Genomic DNA, 25,607 nt, shown 5'->3' on the forward strand with positions numbered 1-25,607 from the left:
TGCAGTATTCCAAGTGTGGTCTTACTAGTGCAATATAAAGCAATATTTACACTTCATATGATCTTGTAGATGTGTCTACAGAATTAGATAACAGCTTGGTGTATGTCAGGTTTTGTTCCAAGTAAAATAATTTTTATAACCTCAGTTGGCTATAATTTGTCAGAGATGCCTGCTATCTCACAGTAACTGCAAGAGGGACCTCGGAGTCCTAGTGGACAATCACCTAAACATGAGCCAGCCGTGTGCTGCAGCTGCGAAAAAGGCCAACACAGTGCTAGGCTGCATTAACAGAGGGATAGAATCAAGATCACGTGAAGTGTTACTACCACTTTACAATGCCTTGGTAAGGCCTAAGCAGGGGGTTGGACTAGATGACCTCCAAGGTCCCTTCCAACATCATCATCATCATCATTATTATTAACTATCAAAATAATGACTGCTAAACTAACTGGTTCCTCTTTTAGAAAAGAATTGAATCCAGACCTCAAATATTCTTAAAGTTAGAAACACTGATACTTAGTTCTAATTTCAGCACAGCACTTCAGGTTATGTCTAAATTTCAATGCAACCAGGTGCTTTTAATGGCAGTTAGCAGTACTGAAATGTTTAAGGACATTGATGACATAGTAAAAACAGAAGGAATTTAGCATGAATGCTGACTAATCCATTTCCACGGGTTTCCATTAGGAGTACTTAAACCACATGAATAGCCAGTCAGCAGTATAATATATTAAAATAACTAAAATCTAATTTAACATTGGAGAGAATTATTTTATTTTGGTTGCGAGACATGCATGATTAAAAGCACACTCAGTTTTCATAGTGCCCATTCCCTCTTGCTTTCTTGACACACCACAGTGAAATCCACAAGTCATCGTTTATACTAATTAGCTAATTGGCAACATGATTGAAATGCAGAGTCCTAAGAAAGGAAGTGGGAAGGAATAACACGAGGTCAAAGCTGCTAAGGCACATATTTAGATATTGAAATGAAATACAGTCTCAATGTCAGCGCCAAGTAGCTGACAAAATGGACTTTATTTAGGATGGTTCCTCCCTTTCAAGTATCTACTTTATAAGCTACGTTTTCCACTATGAGAGTAATGTTTTAATTTTTCCAAGAGGAATGGCCTACACATTTACAGAGAAGGAAGAAAACTCCTTTTTATGCTCAGCACTTGGTGTGTGAATTGGGCCAAAGATGTCAACTTAAGTCCCAAAGTTTCTGTTTCAAGAGGCAACTGGACTTTCTTTGTGTTTCCTTGAAGACACTTCGCTTCCCATCCAAGAAGTTTCTTCAGTTCTTCCAGAACTCTTCCAGAACTGAAGAAGCTTCTTCGTTGGGAAGTGAAATGTCTTCTGGAGAAAACAAAGAAAGTCCAGTTGTCTCTTGAAAAAGCATCTTTGGGACAACCAAGACCTGGATGATTGAGAATCTCCATAGACATGTCAACCTAACTTTGTCAACCCTGTGAGGTAAACCCAATCAGGAAAGAAGCCACAGGAGGACTGGAACTATACTTTGAGATTGGCTATAGTAACAGGATAATATGTCTACTGTTCCTTTTTATTCCTACTCCAGGGAGTCTGAGTATTTTTATAATATTTCCATGCTTCTCTAGGATCAATGCATGCTTCTGCCTCTGTTGTTCTCTGAATGGCTTCTGAATGGCTTCTCCGGGGTCATCTCCATGGCTCCTCACACGCAAGACCTCCTATATGGGAACCTTCTTTAATTTTATCTGCGTAACAGCAACCATGTGAGGCCTGGCAAGCTGGAGTACAACTGGGTCAAAACCACCCAGTGGATTTCCCTGACAAAGCGTAGACTTGAACCCTTTGTTTTCCTAATCCTTGCCCAATACCTTAATCACTATAGCAGTGTTCCTCAACCTTGACAATTTTAAGGCATGTGGACTTCAACTCCCAGAATTCCACAGCCAGCAATGCTGGCTGTGGAATTCTGGGAGTTGAAGTCCACATGCCTTAAAATTGTCAAGGTTGAGAAACACTGCACTATAGTATAGTGCAGGGGTCTTGATTTGTGGACTTCAACTCCCAGAATTCCTCAGCCAGTGTGCCTGGCTGAGGAATTTTGGGAGTTGAAGTCCACAGGTCATCAAAGGGCCAAGTTTGAAGACCCCTGGCATAGTGAGTCTCAATTACTCAGAACCAAATCCTATTGTGCTTAATGTAGCTCGCTTCCTAATAGGTAAACCTAGGGTTGTCGCCCAAATGGGGAAGCAAATAACAAAGCATGCAGAATTTGGATGCTGAACATCTTGCTAATATAATTAGTAGACGGATTAATTATTCATTAGTTTCACATTCTCCAATTATAGAAGTCCTCGCCTTGCTAATTTGGGCAATGATCTATGTTTAAAACTGATTGAAGGGGCAATCCAGGCATAATTATTAAACTTTCAGGTATGGTTCAGTTTGACTTAAAGCCAGGTAATTTGGAAATGTGAGCCCAGTAAATACTTGATTATTTTATGTAATGAATGTGTACTTCTGTCCTGGGAGGCCCCTGTTTTTGTAAACCCGTGAAATAATCTCCTGAAAGACCTTCTAGATTAGTTTGAAGTGCAAAAAGTAGTTTTGTGCAGATTTGCTCAGTGCTGTCGCTTCCTTGAAGAAGGCTCATTTCGTAGAAAGTGTAGTCAAAAAATTTCAGATCAGATTGGCATGTCACCCTTAGCTATTGTTTGCCTATGGGTAATTTATAGAATAAAGCCCAGGTGATTGGGATAATAATAATAATAATAATAATAATAATAATAATAATAATAATAATAATCGCCTGTGCAAAGAAGCTGAAGAAACAGTGGACCACTTGGTAAGCTGTTGCAAGAAGATTGCACAAACTGATTACAAGCAGCGGCATGACAAAGTAGCAACAATGGTGCATTGGAAGATCTGCAAAAAATATCATTTGCCTGTAAGCAAAAACTGGTGGGATCATAAAATAGAGAAAGTCATAGAAAATGATAAAATTAAACTGCTCTGGGACTTCAGAATTCAAACAGACAAGCACCTGCAACATAACACCCCAGACTTAACAATTGTCGATAAGAAAGACAAAAAAGTCTGGATAGTGGACGTGGCAGTGCCTGGAGACAGCAGAATAGAAGAGAAAGAACTGGAGAAGATAACAAAATACAAAGACCTACAAATAGAAATAGAAAGACTGTGGCAAAAGCAAGCAAGGGTAGTACCAATAGTCATAGGCTCCTTGGGTGCAATCCCAAAACCACTGGAGCACCACTTGAACACAATTGGCATTGACAAATTCGCTATTAGTCAGTTGCAAAAGTCTGCCTTATTAGGAACTGCTTCCATCCTGCGACGATATCTGTAATACCATCAAACATCCACATCTGCCTATCCCAGGTCCTGGGTAAGGACTCGATAAGTAGACAAAATGCCAAATCCAGTCTGAACATCTGGCTGACTGTGCGATGATCAATATTATAATAATAATAATAATAATAATAATAATAATAATAATAATAATAATAATAATAATAATAATAATAATAATGTTAGAAGGGACCTTGGAGGTCATCTAGTCCAACCCCCTGCTCAGGCAGGAAACCCTATACCATTTCAGACAAATGGCTGTCCAGTCTCTTCTTAAAAACTTCCAGTGTTGGAGCATTCACCACTTCTGGAGGCAGGTCGTTCCACTGGTTAATTGTTCTAACTGTCAGGAAGTTTCTCCTTAGGTCCAGGTTGCTTCTCTCCTTGATTAGTTTCCATCCATTGCTTCTTGTCCTGCCTTTAGGCTCCTTGGAAAATAGCTTGACTCCCTCTTCTTTGGGGCAGCCCCTGAGATATTGGAACACTGCTATCATGTCCCCCCTCGTCCTTCTCTTCATTGAACTAGACATACCCAATTCCAGCAGCTGTTCCTTTGGCCTCCAGTCCCCTAATCATCTTTGTTGCTCTTCTCTGTACTCTTTCTAGAGTCTCAACATCTTTTTTACATCGTGGTGACCAAAACTGGATGCAGTATTCCAAGTGTGGCCTTACCAAGGCCTTGTAAAGTGGTATTAATACTTCACGTGATCTTGATTCTATCCCTCTGTTAATGCAGCCTAGCACTGTGTTGGCCTTTTTGGCAGCTGCAGCACACGGCTGGCTCATATTTAAGTGATTGTCCACTAGGACTCCGAGGTCCCTCTCACACTTACTACTATTGAGCAAGGTACCCCCTAACTAACTAACTCAGAAATCATGGTTGCAGTGGCTTCTTTCAGAGTAAGAAACCAAGTTCTTTTGTGGCTTGGTCCAGTGGCTGCTTCCAGTCCTAATAACTATGATGTGCTATTCGGGAATTGGCTACAGGTTGTCCTCGATTTGCGACCACAATTGAGCCCTAAATTTCTGTCGCTAAGTGAAACATTTGTTAAGTGAGTTGGCCCCATTTTACGATCTTTCTTGCCATACTTGTTAAGCGAATCACTGTAGTTGTTAAATTAGTCCAAACTGTTGTGAAGTGAATCTGGCTTCCCCCATTGATCTTTGCTTGTCAGAGGGTTGCAAAAGGGGATCGCGTGACCCCGGGGCACTGCAACCGTCATAAATATGAGTCAGTTGCCAAGCGTCTGAATTTTGATGATATGACCATGGGGATGCTACAATGGTTGTGTGAAAACTGTTCGTAAGTCATAATTTTACGGTGCCGTTGTAACTTTGAACGGTCATTAAACGAACTGTTGTAAGTCGAGGACTACCTGTATTTAGTTTCTCTGCCTTGCAATCTGTTGTCCCTGTAACTGGCATTCTTACTCTTTCTTTTTAGCCAGGAGGAGTTACCGGTCCACGATGCAGCTTCCGAGAAGGTAAGCAGCTCGTCTCCGATGTGGATAACAGTACATGTTTTAGAAGCATGTAGACCTGATTGGCGTGTGAAAGCAATCAGTATAAATTTACTTGGTATTGCGTGGCTAAGAATTGGACAACAAAAAAAGGTAACTTACTGATCATGCTAATGGAATGTCCGGCTAGCCCAGACCTCCTTTTTTATCCAAGATCTGAAGACGTTTGGTACTGAATTTAGAATATTGGATTCTAATTTAGGCCAAGTCAGGATCACGAGTCTATGGAATTCATCGTTGCCAGCCTTCTGCACCCTGTGGAAATTTATTAATTTCCATCCCCTTCAAAATTCTGACCTTAGCACGTCTGAGACATTGGGTAGTCAAAATCTCAACGTTACGAAGGAATTAATTTGAGAGCCCTGGTTTATCTGAACGGTCAGCCAACATACAAAAATGGCTGGCTTGGCTGAACCTACCTGTAAAAAAATATTGTAGGGATAAGATCATTGTTTTGAAAATATTCCGGCATTTGGGGAAGAAAATGGTTTGGCAAGAGTTGGTATAATCCAATGGCTCTCTGACTCTCTGCCAAAATAATTTTGCTCTGACTGATGAAGTTGCTTGGATGAGCAGCGAAATGCCTCAGATTAAAAAAAAAAAAAAGTTTGGTCCAGTTCCCAGGATTCAACTTTAGACACCTTTAACCTGGATGATTGAGTCTTCATTGACATTCTGGCAATAGCACAAGTTTGCCTGGAAAGTAATGGGTAATGTAGTCCAGTACTTTAGAGCAGGGGTGTCAAACTTGCAATGTCAGATGACGTGTCGCGATGTATCGTGACTTCTTTTCCATTGCTGGCAATGGGCTGGGCACGGTTTCGCCATGACGCATCCGGCAGTTTGACACCCCTGCTTTAGAGCATCATGTTGAAGGAGGAGGAGCTGCAGGAAGCCACATGGATGGTTGCAGCGTCTTCCATATAGAAATATCCTACTCCTCAATTTTTTATACGTAGCATCCCTATGAATGACCAATTGTGGTTGCCAAGCACCACTTTACAACTTTCTTCCATATAGCACTGACTGTGGGGAATGTTAGTATTTCTGAATTGGTTCTAAGAGGACTTCTATCTAGTGCAGTGGTTCTCAACCTGTGGGTTGGGACCCCATTTGGGGTCGAACGACCATTTCACGGGGGTCGCCAAACAACGCAGTCCGCCATTTTTTCCCCCTTTTCCTTAGCTGTGCTACTCCCTTTTATTCTATTGGATTTTGAAAGCCAATAGAATAGACTCTCTTGAATAGAGTCTAATTCTATTGGCTTTCAAAAGCCAATAGGAATTGTCCAGGCTGTCTCTGCCCTGCTGAGCCCGCCAAAAGTCCCATTCTGCAAACGGTGCTGCACCAGTTGAGTAGTCCTCGACTTACAACCGGTTGAGTAGTCCTCGACTTACGACCGGTTGGGGGTCGCGGCATTAAAAAGGTTGAGAACCACTGGTCTAGTGATTGCCTTTAACTCTCTTAATTGAAATTTCCCCATTCATAAATCTGGTTAACCTCAGTCCCAGTTGGTCTACATTAAACAAGGCTAATCTAGAAGTAGGCCAGTGTTTTTCAAGCTTGGCAAGTTTAAGATGTGTGTATGTGTGTGTGTGGACTTCAACTCCCAGAATTCCCCAGCCAGCCTGGTGGATTGAGGAGTTCCAGGAGATGGTCCATGTACCTTAAACTTGCAAAGTTTAAGAAACACTGATCTAGCCAGATAGCTGCACTATCAAGCTTTTCTTCTTTGTAAAATGCAACGATGAATATGGATCTCTGTTAAAGAAAATTATTGCTCTCCTTAATTTAATGCATTCCTTCCTGTCAGTTTATAGTCTTCCTTGCTGGAATAAACATTGTTTTTTTGACCAGTAGTTAATATTTGAGAAAGGAGATAATTGAGAGGGGATGGTCGTCATTTGAAATGCTGTCTCTGTTTTAAAATGTTGAAATGCCAGATGTTATTGTGCTCAATTACCGGCTAATATGCTGTGATTGTAATTATGCAGTGGAGTGTTGCCAAGTTAGAGTCAGAGGGATGAATGAGGTTGTCAGCAAGTGGTATTTGCAAAGTAATTCAGCAAACTGAGCAATCAGAGCATCTTTTATATATTTGACATTCTTGAGGAAAAGTCAAAGAGGTTATATAACCCAAGCTCTGTAGACAGGATTGAGTGCTGTCTAATTCTAGTCCATTGAAGCTTTCTCTCAGAGAAAAAAAAGTTTGCTTACTATTTGGAAAAATAAGGACTTTATTATTCCATTTTCAATTGTCTAATGAATGACTACAGAAGCCAGAGCCAATTTGGTTGAGTGGTTAAATCACCAGGCTAGAAACCAGGAGACCGTGAATTCTAGTCCTGATTTAGCCATGAAAGTTGGCTGGATGACTTTGGGCCAGTCACCAGGAGACTGTGAGTTCTAGTTTCGCCTTAGGAATAAAAGCTAGCGGGACGACTTTGGGCCAATCCCTCACCCTCAGCCCAACTCACCTCTTAGGGTGGTGACTGTGGGGAAAATAGGAGAAGGAAGGAATAGTGTGTGTGTTCGCTGCTTTGACTTACTTATAAAAATAATAAAGGCAGGAAAATAAAATAAAAATACCGAATCGCTTTGCAATTGTTACCTCAAACATTACTGTAATAAAAGTATGATTCTTTTCCTGGAAAGAGGCAACGGCACACACATTGCTTAAGGTTTTAGGGAGGTTATTTTTGTAACTCTTTTAGTAAATTACAGGCTTGTTTGGAAAATACATTGCCCCACACCAGTTTCTGAAGAGAGTCTGTAATTCATGCTTGTTACTTACAGTTTGGCTAGGAGCTCTTTGTAATTTAAGCACCCGCCTAACAAGCATCCACTCTTTTTCAACTTATTTCATTTTTATCCATCATGCCCTTCGCACCATTATGCAGAGTGCAGAAAAGATGTAAGAATGAATAAACCACTGAAGTTAGGATATATGGTGAGAAAAAATATATATAGCAAAACTTAGTTTGGCCAATCTCAACCACCCATTCTGGCTCTGCTCAGGGGAGACTTTCTTTTTTAGGAAGATGTAGTAGCGGTTGGGTAGCCCACCAGTCTTAACCACTTCCATGCCACAGACACATTCTCTGAAAATAGCTAGGAGCAATTGGTTAGTTTTGTGTACTGTATTGTGACCAGTATAGTCAACACAGCCCACAAACACTACCCAAACCCAGTTGTACCACAAGGGCCACTTCATCACAACCAAGAGGTTCAAATTCTTCTAATTGCAGTCCATCACATTGCACTTACTGATCAAGAGGATATATAAACAGGGAGTTCTCCTTATCAGAATAGAAAGTTGCTAGAAAACTGTAGGGTTTCTGGGGAGACTTCTACAACTTTGCAAATGATTGAGTTGCATAGACCTTGTTATTACCAACTTCGGTGAGCAGGCTTTCCACAGTCATTTCTCAACAGGAGACTAGATCATCGTGCAGACCGTAGTTTGAGTTTATTGAAGTGTGGTGAAGTGGTCTAAAATTACGATAATGATGTCCTTCTTGCCACAGTCATTCCTCAGTATCTCTTAACCGACAGTCCTAGCTCTACCAGAATATTTAAACTAAATTATACATCTCGAAGGGGTGCGGCCGAAGAACTTCATCATTTTCATTTTTTGCTTTCTATTGGCACGGCTAGAATCTAGAAATCATTGCATGGATGTTTGTGCACAAAGCCTTAAATTATCAAGCTGTTTACTTGAAAGGATATTTCCGAAATTGGCAGGCTTCAAGGAGAAGTGTCTCCAAACACTATCATATTTATTTGAATTGTTAGGTCCTAATGTATAAACTGATGCTCTTGAGAGAGCTGGGTCTAGCAGACCCACTTCTCCAAGACACTTGCAGGAGTCTTCAGTCTTTGGCTGACGTACACGGGAAAGGTGGTGAGAAAAAGCCCATTGGTTGGGCTCCACTGCTTAAAACAAGCATTTTTCAACCATGGCAACTTTCAGATGTGCAGATTGGCTGGGGAATTCTGGGAGTTGAAGGCCATCCGTCTTAAAGTTTCTAAGGTTGTAAAATAACTGGCTTAAACATTAAGAATCTCTTACCTGGGCTGCAAGAATCCAGATACAGGTAGTCCTCAACTGACAACCACAACTGAGCCCAAACTTTCTGTTGCTAGGCGGGACAATTGTCAAATGAGTTTTAACCCATTTTACAACCATTCTTGCCATGGTAGTTAAGTGAATCACTGCATTTGTCAAGTTAATAACATGGTTGTTAAGGGAATCGGGCTGTCCCATTGATTTTGCTGGTCAGAAAGTCACAAAAGGTGATCACATGACCCTGGGACACCGCAACTGCCCTAAATACGTGCCAGTTGCAATTTTGATCAGTAACCACTTGGATGCTGCAATGCTTGTAAGTCACTTTTTTTCAGTGCTGTTGTAACTTGGAAGAGTTATTAAACAAAAGGTTGTAATTTGAGGATTCCCTGTATTTAATAGATGGCAGCACAAAACGTTTTCAATAGCTCTTTCCCGGTCCATCACCTGTCCTTGAGTTTACTGCCAATGTTCTGAAAATCAGTGGCTGAATAACTGGTTCCTAGAAGCATACAAGGGATAATACAGGTAGCAGTGTGAGTACTATCAATAGAAGAGCAATAGTGAAAAGGTCTTTCTGTGCTAAGTGGAGCCTTAATCTCTCACAAGCAACCTCAAAAAAAAGGTGTTGACAATCTAAAAATAGAACTTTGTTAGACTGCAGATCCACTTGCACCTATCCCTTAACACCCAGAGACTTTTGTTGGGGAAACCCAGCCGATTTCTTGGAATTATAAGTATAATTGCCCAGGGTACAGAATATAGTCCAGCTGTTAAAGGTATATTTAATTTTAGTTAAATTCTTTTGCACAAAATCTGGTTTAAAAAAGCCTTTCAAATGGAGTGGATAGTAATACACTCATAAATTCAGCTATAACTATTTCCTCATTTGTTGAAAATTGCAGACTCCTGTACTCTTTTAAGATAAAAACTTAGGAGGGGTCTGTTCAGTTGACTGGGCCTTCCATTTGATTTAAAATACTTGCTAGTGATTTCAGGCTGTTAAACACATCACAGTGTCTGTCCCTAGAGGCTTATAAATGTTGAAAAAGAATTCTTGAGGAGTATTTGAAGTGGAGAGACTAATGGCCTCTGATTTTATTTCAGCAAAAGCAGCTTGAGATTGAAAGAACTACAAAATGGTTGAAGATGTTAAAAAACTGGGAGAAATACAAGAACACAGATAAGGTAAAGTTGAGTGTTTCCTTCAGCAACTGTATTTACTAAATGCAAAAGTACAAATTGGGTGCTATAGCCTTGGCCTTCTGTTTTTATTTGTTATAAGAACGAAGTACAAAGAAGGTGGCTTTCAGAATTTCTGAACTATCAGTATTTCAGAAATATTGGTGTAGCAGTGGAAAAACCCATCTCCTTGTGACCTCCCGTTTGGATTACTGCAATGTCCTCTACATGGTGCTGTCCTTGAAGAGCATTCAGAAGCTTCAACTAGTACAGAATGTGGTTGTATGGATAGTAAATACAAATATAACATCACTGGTATGTGAAGTGCATTGGTTGTAAGTGTGTTCCCAGGTGCAATTCAAGGTGCTGGTTGTCACCTTGGAAGCCCTTCATGGCTTGGGACTGGGTTACCTGAGGGACCATCTCCTCCCAGTTGTTTCCACCCATCTGACTGGGTTGGACATACTACAAGTCCTGTCACCCAAGAAATGTCAATTGGTGGAGACTAGATGGTGTTCCTTCTCAGCTATAGCACCTACCCTCCAGAAGATTCTCCCTTCAGAGATTGCACTGGCCTTGGCATGTTGGTCTTTTGTAAGGTGGAAGAAATGGAGGTAGTGACGGATGTTATCTTCCTGGGTTCCAAGATCACCACAGATGGGGACTGCAGCCAAGAAATTAAAAGATACTTGCTCCTGGAGAGGAAAGCTATGCCAAATCTAGACAACATACTAAAAAGCAGAGACATCACCCTGCCAAAAAAAGTATGTATAGTCAAGGCCATGGTTTTCCCAGTTGCAATGTATGGCTGTGAAAGTTGGACCATAAGAAAGGCTGAGCGCCAAATAATTGAGGCCTTTGAACTATGGTGCTGGAGAAGACTCCTGCGAGTCCCCTGGACTGCAAGGCGATCAAACCGGTCAATCCTAGAAGAGATCAACCCTGACTGCTATTTAGAAGGCCAGATCCTGAAGTTGAAACTCAAGTGCTTTGGCCACTTAATGAGAAGGAAGGACTCACTGGAGAAGGGCCCAATGCTGGGAAAGATTGAGGGCCATAGAAGAATGGGACGACAGAGAATGAGGTGGCTGGATGGAGTCCCTGAAGCAGTAGGCGTGAGCTTAAATGGACTCCAGAAGGTGGTAGAGGACAGGAAGGCCTGGAGGAATGTTGTCCATGGGGTCGTGATGGGTCGGACACGACTTCACAACTAATAACAACAAGGTGGAGAAGAATTAGTTATGTGCCTGGATCTGGAGCCTTGAGTGTGTTATTTGGTTATAATTTTCTTGGTATATATAATTTTGATTTCTTGATTCTCTTCTCTTCTCTTCTCTTCTCTTCTCTTCTCTTCTCTTCTCTTCTCTTCTCTTCTCTTCTCTTCTCTTCTCTCCTCTCCTCTCCTCTCCTCTTCTCTCCTCCATTTCTCTTCCCCCTCCTCCCCTTCCTTTCCCCTTCTCTCCTTCCCTTCTCCCCTCCTCCCCTCCTCTCCTCTCCTTTCCCCTCCCCTCCCCTTTCCTCTCCTCTCTCTCTCTCCACCCTGAGTTATTTGAGATAGGTGGCTGTTGGAAATTGAATAAATAAACAAAGACTTTTTAAAAACTCTCTTACAAAATCCATCTGCTTCCTTTCTTTCATTAGAGAAGCTGCTCATCCCTGACCCTCATATAAAGGCTCAGGTGCTTCTTTGAAAAATGCCATCATTTGGCCAATATTTAACAGGAGAGGGCTATAATCTCACCTCCCTTTGGTAATTTATTTTATGGGGAAGGAGGGTGGGGCATTTTGAGTCAGCATCCTGCTACTCATCGGTGCTGTGTTGGTGACATTGCTTTACTTCAAGCTTGCTTTAAACTCTTTTCCTTTCCTTTCCATTTTATGACCTATAAAAATGTATTTCTGAATATTATAAAACACGACATTTGTTGCAGTGAAGCTGTTATAAACTTACTAAGGCACAGAGAGTTGCTTTTTTATCCCCTTGAAGCAATTCCTGACACAATTTCTATATATATGTGGCCATATAGTTCAATATTACTTTAAGGGGAAAAAATGTGCTAACTTGATTATGTGCCGTTCAATGTAATTTTCAGCTAGCCAGAGGGAGCATTAAGACTGGTGCCGATATGATGCTCATCACTGCTTCCAAAAAAGAAGAACATAATCTGTACACAGGAGAGATGGAGCACACAATTCTTTTCATGCGCTTACTTGCAACTAAACAAATCATCATATCTTCACTAGGACTTAAGTGCAGGCAAAGAGAGTAAGCTGGTTTCCCATCTTGATTCAGATCTGATCTCTCTTTATGGAAAGCCACTGGACCTCTTCATATGACCGTGGAGATTGATGTGTGTGTCTGATCCTAGAATTAAATTAGGAATGCTCCAGAATGAAAATCTAATTCCTGCTTGTTTCCATGATACCAGCCTGTGGTTTGATGAATGCTGAATCATGGCTTAGTGATAGATAAGCAAGTACAATTTTTGTTATAATCCCCTTTCTTCTTCTCAAGGATTGCTTCTATGGTAGTTTTCTCTTTTGAACTATCAGAATTTGAAACAGATAGCAAAGATGAAAGTGAATATTTTAAATGATAACTTCTTTAGCAAGACAGGTTCTCATTTTTTGATAGAAGAATCTCAGGCTGTTGAAGGACTGTTAAATGTTAGGAGACTCATATCTCCTGAAAAGTACTTTAAAAATATCCTTTGTTCACCTAAAACAGCTAGAGAATGTTAAGTCAGAAAAATTTAAGAAGGGATTTAACTGCTCTCCTTAAGATTATCTTTATTAACACTGGTAAATGTTATTTTTATTTTTTTTTTAAATTTTGTGAGCTTTTATTTTTAATTTGGTGTTGCCATCAATGTATTCAGAAGGTGTTTTCTGGAATTCTTTGCTTAAGCAAGTCAGAACATGCATTAAATGGACATTTTTTACTTAAAGTTGTGTTAATGCGAGCCAAGAGTTGCATAACATAGAGGCTGTGGTTTTTTTTTTTTTTTAACTAAAACGTGATGCTGGAGAAATCATTAATAATGAAATTAAAAGTGAACGATGAGGGGGGGAAGTCTTGATTTTCAGGAAGTGCAGATGTTTCTGTATAAGTGTCTTAAACTTTTTAGCTAAGAAAAATAGCAGATATAACACTAGTCAAAGGAGTGAGTTAAGGAAGCAGATAGATAGAGTGACAGAGTCAGGCTGTCACAGAGAAGAAAGGAAGTCAGCCTATTTTCCAAAAAGCACCTGAGGGCAGGACAAGAAATATTGGATGTGTCAGGAAATTGTGCAGCAGCTGTCCAGATGAAGTCAGAGACACTGACACCAACTTGTACTTTTATATAGATAAATATATTTAACATTTATATTTACAGCAGACAAGATAGTCAGGAGCATCATGAGGTAAATCCAAAAATAGCACACAGAGCACATGGCAGAAAAAGGCGGGAAAAAAGGGAAACTCCCCCTTTATACCCACAGCAACCAATCACAGCGTAGATTGCCTCATGCAGGAGCCTGCACTCTCCAATCAATCAACTCCAACTGTATATTCTAGCCCATTGTACAATTTTACTGTTCCAGCTACTAAATTTAATACCCTAAAACAGAGGTCTTCAAACTTGGCAACTTTAAGACTTGTGGACTTCAAATCCCAGAATTCCTCAGCCAGCCATAGCTGGCTGAGGAATTCTGGGAGTTGAAGTCCACAAGTCTTAAAGTTGCCAAGTTTGAAGACCCCTGCCCTAAAAGGATGGAAACTTACTAAAAAGGGATCCAGCCTAGAATTAAGGAGAAATGATCTGAAGTGAGAACAACTAATCAGTGGAATAACTTGCCCCTGAAACTGTGGGTTCTCCTTCACTGGAGGTTTTCAAGAAGAGGTTGTCAACCATTTGTCCAGAATGGTATAGAGCAGACCTGGGCATTTTATGGCCCCTGGGCCACATCTGGTCCTTTGGCCATCTCTGGCCAGCACCTGTAGATTGCTTTTATTTTGAAGGCAACTCCTATTTAAAAGAAAATACATATATGTGTTTGGCATGCCTACACACCCTCACAGCCTATTGGTTATGCCCTCCATAACAATCCCAGTTTCTCATGTGGCCCATTGGGAAAATTAATTGCTCATCCCTGGTATAAGGTCTCCTGCTTGAGCTGGTGCTTGGACTAAAAGACCTCTAAGGTCCCTTTCAACATTATTTTATGTTCTATGTTCTAAATGATTTCTAGTAGGCACCTTTACTTACAACAGTTTGTTTAGTGACCGTTGAAAATTACAACGGCACTGAAAAAAGTGACCTATGACCGTTTTTCATATTTATGACCCTTGCAGCATCCTCATAGTCACATGATCAAAATTCAGATGCTTGGCAACTGGCTCATATTTATGACGGTTGCAGTGTCCTGGGGCCGTGTGATCAGCTTTTGCGACCTTCTCACAAGCCAAGTGAACGGGGAAGCCAGATTCACTTAACACAACCATGCTACTGACTTAAGAACTGCAGGGATTCACTTAAGTGTGGCAAGAAAGGTCATGAATGGGGAAAAGCTCACTTAACAAATGTCTCACCTAACAACATAAATTTTGGGCTCAATTGTGGTCATATGTTGAGGACTACCTGGACCTCCTGATATTGCAATAGCCGTCACGTAATAATTTCACTCCGATTTACCTCTGTACCTGTTAATTACATTTGCTTTTCTTTTTTGGGCACAGTTTCATAGAAGAATCTATAAAGGGATTCCATTGCAGTTGAGGGGTGAAATCTGGTCCCTGTTGCTCGACGTCCCAAAAATGAAAGAAGAAATGAGAGGTTATTATAATGTGAGTTTCCAAGCCAGCAAGTGAAACACAGAGCTTTTATTTTATTTAATGCAGCAAATAGTAAATGCGATATAATTGATAAATGCCATTCTTTCTAAGTGTTTAATCTTTTTTTTTTCTTGGAAAGTACTCAATAATATGAACCCTAAATCAGAATTATCCACCAGGCAAGAACCTTAGTACAACTACAACTTAATTTCTTAGGTCTGAAGATTTATTTAGCTTTTCCCCCCCATTTTTCTGTTGAAAAGATTTCAGATTTCAGTACTGGTTGTAGATGTTTATGCTATGCTCAGAACCAGTACAGTTTCTCAGATCTCATTCTTTTCATAAGATTTCCCCTTACCTGCCCTGGTTTATTGTTTGTTTTGTGTGTATGCATGTGTGTGTGCTATGCCATACAGAATCACATTGTTTGAATTGGATGGCCTTCATAGATCTAGTTAATAAAACAGGTAAGTAAATGTTGTACCCTAAGAAACAGTCTTGTGTCATGTTTGATCTGTTTTTTAAATTCTCTTTTGGATGTTGTATTTAAGTTTATGCATTTTACAGATTTAAATTTTTACTTTTCAACTTTCAAATTTTACTTCTTCAACTCCCAGAGAAGTTTTGAATTGAGAGGGTGGAAAACATAAGAGTGAAATATTCATCTGCTACTGTTTTGATTAAGGAATTAATAATTACATTTAAACCTGCTAAGAGACTCAAAATACCTATTTCCTTTCACTTCCAGAGAAAATTGGCAGAAATTCTGCTGTCAAAAAATTGTAATTTGGGGCAGATACTTAGCCTGTGGACCAAAACTTACATATGATGCCTCAAATAGAAGAGAATATTAATAGTTCAGGGATATCTGTGTTGGAGAAGAGTAGATAGATAGATAGATAGATAGATAGATAGATAGATAGATAGATAGATGGATGGATGGATGGATGGATGGATGGATGGATGGATGGATGGATGGAGGGAGGGAGGGAGGGAGGGAGGGAGGGAGGGGAGAGGAGAGGAGAGGAGAGGAGAGGAGAGGAGAGGAGAAGAGAAGAGAAGAGAAGAGAAGAGAAGAGAAGAGAAGAGAAGAGAAGATAGGAGAAGAGGACCAAAACTTACAACACAGGGATATCTGTGTTGGAGGATAGATAGATAGATAGATAGATAGATAGATAGATAGATAGATAGATAGATAGATAGATAGATAGATAGATAGATAGATAGATATGATGCCTGAAATAGAAGAGAATATTAGTAGTTCAGGGATATCTGTGTTGGAGAAGAGTAGATAGATAGATAGATAGATAGATAGATAGATAGATAGATAGATAGATAGATAGATAGATAGATAGATAGATAGATAGATAGATAGATAGATAGAAGAGAAGAGAAGATTAGTAGCCCAGGGTTATTAAGGTTATTTGCTGTGAGCTCTGTGTGGCAGGATCTCTAGCCAGTAAATGCTGAGCTCCAGTCACCCCAACTCTATCCCAAATTAAAGGATTACAGTGTCATAAAAAGGGAGTTTTGTAGTAGCTCAAAGCTGAACTCTGGGGTCCTTGGTGCTGTCTGAGTGAGCTTGGCGGTTTCCTTGCAACCCCACAGTTACATATAATGCTTTTCTTAAACGGATGTCCTGTGGGACTGTAGCTCTCAGAGTTTCTTAGCGCATGACCTCTAGAATTCTGGAAGTCCTTAAACTTCTGGATGGATTCTCCAAAACGTAGAATCTTCTGCAACATGCAAACAATTCAGAAGCAGCTGCTTCTCTTAACTCGTGCCACCTTTGACTTTACACCGCATTCACTGATGAATAGAGCAAGTTTAAGATGTTCCTTTCATTCCTTTCACCAGGAGTATGCCGAATCAGACCAAAATGATCTGTAGATCAAGATTCCTTGTCATGGTTCCTCCCAGATGTAAATATGGAAGCCAGCGGAAGAACATGAAATGAATATAATACCCTTTTTTCACGTGACTTTCCCAGAGGGATATTCACTGTGTTTGGCTGCTTGTGTTTGAAATCCTGTCTCTTGTTGGGATAAGATATTTTGGAAAGGAGAAAATCTGTTATGCTTCCCTCAGCCCAAACAGAATAGATTTACCACCTTTGTAAGAAGTGGAAGGTCATCAAAAAGGATGATAAGCTATCATGAGTTATGACATCTTAGGGTATATACATTTGTTGATTGTTTCTCTCTTTGTCCCTCCCCCCCAGACTTTAAAAACTCGAGCAAGAGGAACTTCTCCAGATATCCGGCAAATTGATCTTGACGTTAATCGGACCTATCGGGATCACATCATGTTCAGAGATAGATATGGAGTAAAGTGAGTGATGCTAAATCAGCTCCTTTCATGTGGATCTTGTTGTTGTTTTTTTATTTTCTGGAACTTCAAGAGATTCTGTAATTTATACAGAAGTGCAGCAAAATTTTGAGTCCTGTCTTCCCCCAAAAAACTTCCTCCCATCCCCTTGAGCTTGGTGGTTTTCTTGCAGATGTTTGTGGACTGATGCTGTTACCTAGTTGGGTAATGAAATGTCTGCAAGAAAAGCACCAAGCTCAGAGAGTACCAAGGACCTCACAGTTCAACCCTGAACTACGAATATTCTCTTTTTTTGGTATTGTCTCTTTGCCATGGGAGATCTGGACCCCAAAACACATGCGATGCTCTGAAATTCAAAGCAGAATCAAGCTCTTTTGTATTTAACAGGCTGGAAAAGCCTGTTAGGAAAAGTATAATTAGCAAGATATCTAGAAAATAGTTTTAAGTTTTTAAAATAGTAACATTTTAACATTGAACATTGAAACAGAGGCATATTTTCCCATGTTAAATCCTGAATGCTGCATTTGGTTTTGAAACAGTACAAGCAAATTTTAAAAAGCCGTCACCCTGCATTTTAAACATGCCAGAAAGAAACACTAAACTGTCTTGGATGAAAGTGTTCCAAAATTGCCAAATTCAGTTACCTGCTTGGATTACCTTTCAAAGAATCCCTTACATTAATCCAAAGCTGATATTTGGTAATCTCCCATAGTCATATAGATCCATGTGAAGAAAAATCAGTACTTCTTTCAGTATTTGTTTTAGCTTAAATATATTTGGAAATTATGAAAGCCAGTTACACTTTTTTATGAGTTGGTTTCAGATGCAATAGGCTTACAGTGCTCCAGATTCACAACAAGAGTTTTGAGTTGTAGATCCGAAGCACCAGAAGGGCACCAGGTTGCAAATGGCTTCTTAAGTATTACAGTCAACTTGTGTTTACTACAGTATGAAGTATTGCCTAAGCTCCCTTTTTGCAAAACTGAACAAACAAAATTATTGTTTAGTTAGTTGTGAAAGTATTCTAAGAATGTTTTGGATTGTGATTATTTTAGACAGTTGTACCCCCCCTCTCTGAGAAACGAGCAGATTAAATTGCAAATTAGTTTTTTTTTTTAGAAAAACCATTTTCTAACCTCAGGAGAATTATCAGAATAGTTAGTAAAATAGCATCATGGAAAATAAAATGTCAGTAATTCCACTGAGCATTGTCCAAGCTCTTAGCTATATCTAAATTGCCTGTTCTAATTTTTGAACATGATTTTTCCTTGACTTTGAGATGATTCAGATGAAATACTGTGTCCTAAGTTAGCACTGCAACCTTCTATGACTAAAGCTATGTGTGAAGCTCATGGTTTTTATTTATTTTTTAATAAATTGCATTTTCCCTGGTGGTTTGTTTAGAAAATTTCTGTTTGAATAGCTCAATACAATAAACAAGACAAGAACAACTGTGATCAAACCAACAGATTGATAATCGGCAACAAGAGATGTAATAACTTGAGAAAATGTTCACAATAAAACCCATCAGATAGCTCTCATGACTTGGAGATAACAATAACATTTATTCCCCAAAGGCACTGGAAGAGCTTTGTGGGAGCTTCTCCTGTTGATTAACAGGAAAAGAGCCATTCTAACTTTCAAGGGACAGAATGTTCCAGAAGGAGAAGACCATCAAAAAGAGGGCTTGTTTCCATGTCCCCCAGTTATAGGTAGTCCTCGACTTGTAACTGGCAGTTACAGAGGATCGCTAAAATGGGACTTATGATCTGAATTCGAAGTTCTAACTTCTGCACACCCACCCACAGGCCCATGACCACATTTTAATCTGCTTGACCGCTTTTGCAACCGTTTGTAGCGTTTGTAGTGATTACACGATCACAACTTGCGTTTCTGCTGAAAACTGGCATTGACTTCCAGTTTCTGTCAAAACCCGTCCCATAATGAACAATGTATTCGCATTTGCTTTATGACTGCTGGAAAAAAAAATTGTAAAATCAGGCCCAGTCACATTGCGACTTGCTTTTTCAACCATCACGACTTATAACCATAATTGTGGGGTTCAGCTACATCCATAACTCGAAAACTACCTGTACTGTTTCCTCTTCGGTGGGTGCCTCTCTTAAACTGCAGAGAGTGTAGAAGATGACATGTTTTCTCTGCAAAAATGTCTATACATTTTGTCAGGATGACGATGATGATGATGATGGTGTCCAAATTTCAACCTCAGATGTTGTTAACATAGCCAGAATGACTATCTGTGCACAAAAGAGGAAGGGATTCTGTGGTAAGGGTAAGGAAACCAAGTCAGTAGATACGAAAAAAAAGTCAAAACAAATTTGGTCTAGTGCAGTGGTTCTCAACCTTTTTAATGCCGCGACCCCCAACCGGTCGTAAGTCGAGGACTACTCAACCGGTCGTAAGTCAAGGACTACTCAACTGGTGCAGCACCGTTTGCAGAATGGGACTTTTGGCGGGCTCAGCAGGGCAGAGACAGCCTGGACAATTCCTATTGGCTTTTGAAAGCCAATAGAATTAGACTCTATTCAAGAGAGTCTATTCTATTGGCTTTCAAAAGCCAATAGAATAAAAGGGAATAGCACAGCTAAGGAAAAGGGGGAAAATATGGCGGACTGCGTTGTTTGGCAACCCCCGTGAAATGGTCATTCGACCCCAAATGGGGTCCCGACCCACAGGTTGAGAACCACTGGTCTAGTGGTTAAAGCGCCAGGGTAGAAAGTAGGAGACTATGAGTTCAACTCCTGCCTTAGGCATGAGAACCAGCTGAGTGACCTTTAGCCAATCACCAGGAGATGGTGAGTTCTAGTCCCACCTGACAGCCAACTGTGTGACCTTGAGCCAGTCACCAGGAAATGGTGAGTTCTAGTCCTGCCTTAGATATCAAAGCCAGCTGTGTGACTTTGGGCCAGTCACACTCTCTCAGTCCAGTTCACCTCAAAGAATTGTGGGGGAAATAGGGAGAGGAAGGTGTGTTGGATATATTTGCTGCCTTGAGTTAATTGTAAAAAATAATAAACACAGGATAAAAAATAAATCTGTGAGGATTCAGCATGTTCTCTGGACCCAGAATGCAGACTGGGGCTACAATGAAGGTGTGAGTGAATGGAAGGGCAAGCTAGAAACAGGTACCCCCAGGCGTCCAGGTTTCATCATATTTTTACAAAATACAATATTACATTTTGTAACGTGAATGTTCCTCCGCAACAGTCCCTTTCCTTCAACGCTCAGTTTCTTTGGTTATAACAGAGCTCTTTTCCAGATAGGCAACACCCTGCGTGGTCTTTCTTTTTTTTCCCTTAAAAAGAGAGCTTTTGTAAGTATTTCACCATATAATGGAACACTGATGTACTTGCTTTTATCACTCATACACATACATAATAGATAGATAGCCGATCTTTGTAAATAGTAGGCTGCTTTCAGTGTTCAGTTAAGCAGAAAGGCAACCCAGAAGTCAATAAGGAGTATCAGCTTTTCTTGTGATAAGCAGAGAGAACTGCTTTGAAATAAAGTCTTCCTCTGTGTGTGTGTGTGTGCGCGCGCGCGCGCACGCGCACACGTGCCTTATGAAAACAATTGGTCGATGCTCTTAAACATTGGTAGAATCATGTGTGGCCTTTTCACAAGACTGAAGCATAGGCAGCAGGGCCAATGAAGTCTTGGGCAGCCCAAAGGACAGAAAGGGGAGGGGAGATATTTGAGTGAGGGTAGTTGAAAAGGGGAAGACCTGGAGGAACATTGTCCATGGGGTCGCGATAGGTCAGACACGACTTCGCAATTAACAACAACAAAAAGTTGAAAAGGAGGCTTAGGATTGGGAGGAAGAAACCTGTTAGATGCAAAGAATCAGAGCCATCCGTTAGGTTGCAGTATTTACTCAAGCTTATACACAAGAATCTGGTCAACTGAAATTCAACACTGACCAGATAAGGGTCAATGGAATTCAAGAGGGGGTGGACATGGACCACTTGTGGGAATGTAACGATTCCAGGTTGATGATTTGCTTAACTCCACCCCAGCTCTGCCTGCCCTTCTCCTACAGAATGGCTTGGATCTGGGTAGGTCCTCACATAACAGGTAGGATTTGAGTGGGGTTCTGTTAATGACCATCATCAGGACCATCACCAAACAATGCCATCACATGCCATAGTGCCTCATCAGCTAGCAATGGAAATTCAGGTCCCAATTACTGTTGTTAACCAAGGAGTTTCTGTAACTAAGTATCATCTGCCCACTGATGATACTTAACTGCACATGGCAGAGAACCCCACTCTGCAGCTTCATGTGAATGTTAAGTAGGAACAGAAAGAGTACAAAATTATGAGGAACCCCACAAAGTAGGGTCTAGATCTAAATCTCTTCCCTTTGTCTTAAAGTGCATTAAATTTCGCAGTATATTGTACCTGAGAGATGCTTATCACTGTGCAGGGTTATACAGATGTACAAAATAGGACTGATATGAAATTAAGCCAGCAACATTTTAAATCACAAGTATTTTTTTTTTTTCCTGTAACGTGGCTCCAGAACACATTTTCATTTTGTATAGTTACTTTCTGTGTTTTTTCCCCTAGGCAACAATCTTTGTTCCATGTCTTAGCTGCATATTCTGTATATAATACGGTAAGATGCTCCGTGTATGCCTCTCTGCATCTATACGCCGTCGGTTACATAGGTCATTCTTAAGCGATGTTGAATTTCATGGAAATAGAATTCTCAAGGTCAACATGAAAACAGTGACTTTGAATAGGCATAATTCTGTATTGGATTGTTTGGCTCAACAGGTGTAAAAGAAAATATTTCTGATTCTTGGCCAGATGCTATCAAAGCTTGTTTTGCAAAGGCTTGCCTGGAACCATTAAGATCAGAAACTGTAAAAACAGTGGTGAATAAACTCACCCAGCTAATAAAATGCTACATTTTAAGCTTAATCAATTTTAGCAGCGTTATTGAGCAGGGTCACGAAGAAGAAACAGTTGTGAAATTTTGGAACGGAAATTTACAAATGTTCCTGAAAAGATGACAAATGTTTTCCTTCTTACCGCTGATATGAACAATTGAAGAGAGGTAGCCATTTTAATCTATTGAGCAGAACAAGTGAATTTCCCGGTAGCATTACTAGGATAAGCCAAACTGTGTTAGTGGGCTAAAATCCATAACTTGCTCACTTTATAATTCTGTGCCTTCCTATTCACAAGTGTCAGATTGAGTTCCATGAAACTCACAACAAAACTCTTTTAAGGTAGCATAAACCCTAAATGATAATATAGTCTCAATTGGGGGAATAGGTTGGATTAAATTAATATGGACATTTCAGGTAGGTCCAAATTCTTTGTTCAAATGAATCAGTTTGAAAGGAGAGAAATTTAATCAGAGGGTTTGCATTGACTTCCTTCTGAAGTACAAATACTCTGTCTTGAAGGCTGTTTTGTATTAAGCAGTATTTCACCATGAGGGTTGCCAGTCACTTAAATGGGAGAGGAGCTAAAGGTTACATGGAATAAGCTAAAGATAGAGAATAACAACAGGTCAAAGTGCAGAAGATGGGAAGAAAGGACTCCTTTGTCCTCTTCTAATTTTATAGTCAACGTTTCCTTAGAGCAATGTTTCTTGAACTTGGCTCCTTTAAGATCCATGGACTTCAACTCCCAGAATTCCACAGCCAGCATGCTCTGAAGCAGCCAAGGTTGAGAAACACTGCCTTAGAGGCCTCTCTACATCTTCAGGATAAACAAAATTAGATAATGATAGCTTGTCCTGTAGAAGCTCTAGGCCAGGGGTAGGCAACCCTGGCTCTTTTATGACTTGTGGACTTGAACTCCCAGAATTCCTGAGCCAGCATGGCTCACCATGGAAACCTCTCCCTTTCCCCTCAGCATGGCTGGCTCAGGAATTCTGGGAGTTGAAGTCCACGAGTCATAAAAGAGCCAAGGCTGCTAGTTATACCAGTCTTATTTTCCTTTTTAGTTCTCTATGCAAAGTCAGACAGAGAGCTAATCCTCAGGAATATCCTTCCTTCAAATATCTCATAATACACACTCCATCTACCTTTACTACAAGAAAGTGAGCACAACTGCTTCATGATTGTTCGCATGTGTACACAAATTTTGTAACGGTTTTGTCTACTTTTTCCCCCAGGAGGTTGGATACTGTCAAGGGATGAGCCACATAACCGCATTGCTCCTAATGTACATGAATGAAGAAGATGCTTTTTGGGCTTTGGTGAAACTGCTCTCGGGGCCCAAGCATGCTATGCATGGTAGGTGTCTGACGTTTCATTCAGTGCCATTATAGCTAAACTGGCCTCTTCACATTACACTTTTTTTTTAAAGAATTACATTTAGAATTTTGCTTTTCAATGCTTCAATATCGTGGCTGGGTTCGCACCACAGTCCTAAACCAAGTAGACAAGTCAAAGATCTTATGGATATCACATAGAGCTGAAACAAATGGTGTTAAAGGTAGTCCTTGATTTACAACTGGTTGCTTAGTGACTGTTCAAAGTTACAATGGATCCCCCCAAAAGTACTTACAAAATTCTGACAGCTGCCCCCCGCAACGTCTCCCAACCATCCCCCCCCCTGATTGTGTAACCACATTTCAGGTGCTCAGCAACCAGCCCACATTTGTGGCTTTTTGCAGTGTCCTGCAGTCACATGAGTCCGATTTAGGATCTGTTTTTGCTGAAAACAGATCTTTTACTTCTGGTTTTCAGCAAAAATACCCCATTGTGAACAATGAGTTTGCTGAATGACTTCAACATTCACTTAACAAGAGGCACCAAAAGATGGTTAAAATTGGGCCTGGTCACGTGACAATGGCTTTACCATTGTCGTGATTTACAACCATAATGGGCAGTCTCTGTGTTATGGTTATAAGTTGAGGACTATCTGTATGGCTTCATGCAGTGACCTGGTTCGCATAACATGTTTCCAAAAGATACTGAACAGCCAACTGCATTAAACCTCGAATGATTGATCGCACACCATCAAACTGAGGTCAGCTCTTAGTGACTACATAACTAGAACTTGTTCAGCACGGTCTGTCCCATCCTAAGTCTTCAGATCTTCTAGCAAAGCACCTTTCACTGCTGTAGTTGAGACCATCCACTCTGCTACTGGTCATCCTCTTCTGTTTCCTTCCACTTTTTCTTCTTTTTCATCTTTCCCATTGTTATAACTCAGATTCAGATGTTGCATTAGCCTAGGTATAGATTAGTAATCCTATTAAAATAGTATATTTTAATTTAACATTACTTATTAAGTTACTGCAGTGTGCAGCGTCGCCTTGTGGTGAGATAGATGGTAAACAAGTTTTACAAACAGACAGACAAACAAAGAAACAAACAACAAATAAACAAACAAATAAATAGTTGCTTGTTCATGATGACCTGTCTTTTCCTTCCCTCACTTTTCCCAATTTTAGGGTTTTTTATTCCTGGTTTTCCTAAGCTGTTGAGGTTTCAAGAGCATCATGACAAAATAATGAAGAAATTTTTGTCCAAGCTTAAGCAACATTTTGTAAGTAAATGCCAACATGAATATGTTGATCAAGGGAATTGTTCACAGATGAAATTTCTTTGGCATTTAATTTTCATTTAACTTTCGCTTCCATAGAGTGTCATAGGAAACACAACAGCTGGCACCATACTAATCTTTATAGACATAGACACATCATGAGATATGAATAACTTTTCAAAAAGTCTTTCATGGCTACTTTACCAAGTGCTACCTGGTAGTCTATTTCTTGACTGCTTGTTCCTTTACTATGGATGGTGGATCCTAAAATAGCAGAAGCAACCTACCACTCTGATATCTTCATTATCTATCCCAGTGTTTCCCAAACTTGACAATTTTAAGGCATGTGGACTTCAACTCCCAGAATTGGGAGTTGGGAAACACTGTAGAAACACTGATCTATCCTAAGGCTGGTTGTTTTACCTGCAGTCATTAGTTTGATCTTTTTAATTAAAGTTCCTTTTTATCACTGTGCTTCTTGACTTTTATTACCAGAGCTTGCACATCCATTGTATTTTCAGCTATTGGAATAGTGTCATCAGCATAATGCAAGTTATTGATCGTCCTGTTCCAATTTTAAAACCATACTCATCTTCCCTTCGTGTATTTTCAACACACAGGTTGAATAAATAAGGAGAAAGTGTTCGATCTTGTCAACATTCCTTTGCAAGCCTAGAGCAGTCTTTTTTGGCCATGTTGTGCCCATTCTGTGGCTTTCTGACATGTCTTTATTCCTGACCTGTCTTTAAGCTTTGGTAAGACCACACTTGGAATATTGCACCCAGTTTTGGTCACCG

At 40.1% G+C, this 25,607-nt stretch overlaps 1 protein-coding gene across 8 annotated transcripts in view; it reads left to right on the plus strand.

Annotated features, from left to right (window-relative positions):
* The window catches only part of USP6NL (USP6 N-terminal like), a 139,273-nt gene that overhangs the window by 88,542 nt on the left and 25,124 nt on the right, over positions 1-25,607 (plus strand). For all 8 annotated transcript variants that reach the window (XM_039347402.1, XM_039347403.1, XM_039347399.1 and 5 more), the window contains 7 exons: positions 4,808-4,847; positions 10,060-10,140; positions 14,855-14,962; positions 17,172-17,281; positions 21,868-21,916; positions 23,432-23,552; positions 24,719-24,813. In XM_039347402.1, coding sequence (XP_039203336.1) covers positions 4,808-4,847; positions 10,060-10,140; positions 14,855-14,962; positions 17,172-17,281; positions 21,868-21,916; positions 23,432-23,552; positions 24,719-24,813 — 604 coding nt within the window. The remainder of the gene's footprint in view (positions 1-4,807; positions 4,848-10,059; positions 10,141-14,854; positions 14,963-17,171; positions 17,282-21,867; positions 21,917-23,431; positions 23,553-24,718; positions 24,814-25,607) is intronic.

Source organism: Crotalus tigris, unplaced genomic scaffold (genome assembly GCF_016545835.1).
Source record: "Crotalus tigris isolate CLP2741 ecotype Arizona unplaced genomic scaffold, ASM1654583v1 scf7180000018068.1947079, whole genome shotgun sequence".
Lineage (NCBI taxonomy): Eukaryota > Metazoa > Chordata > Lepidosauria > Squamata > Viperidae > Crotalus > Crotalus tigris.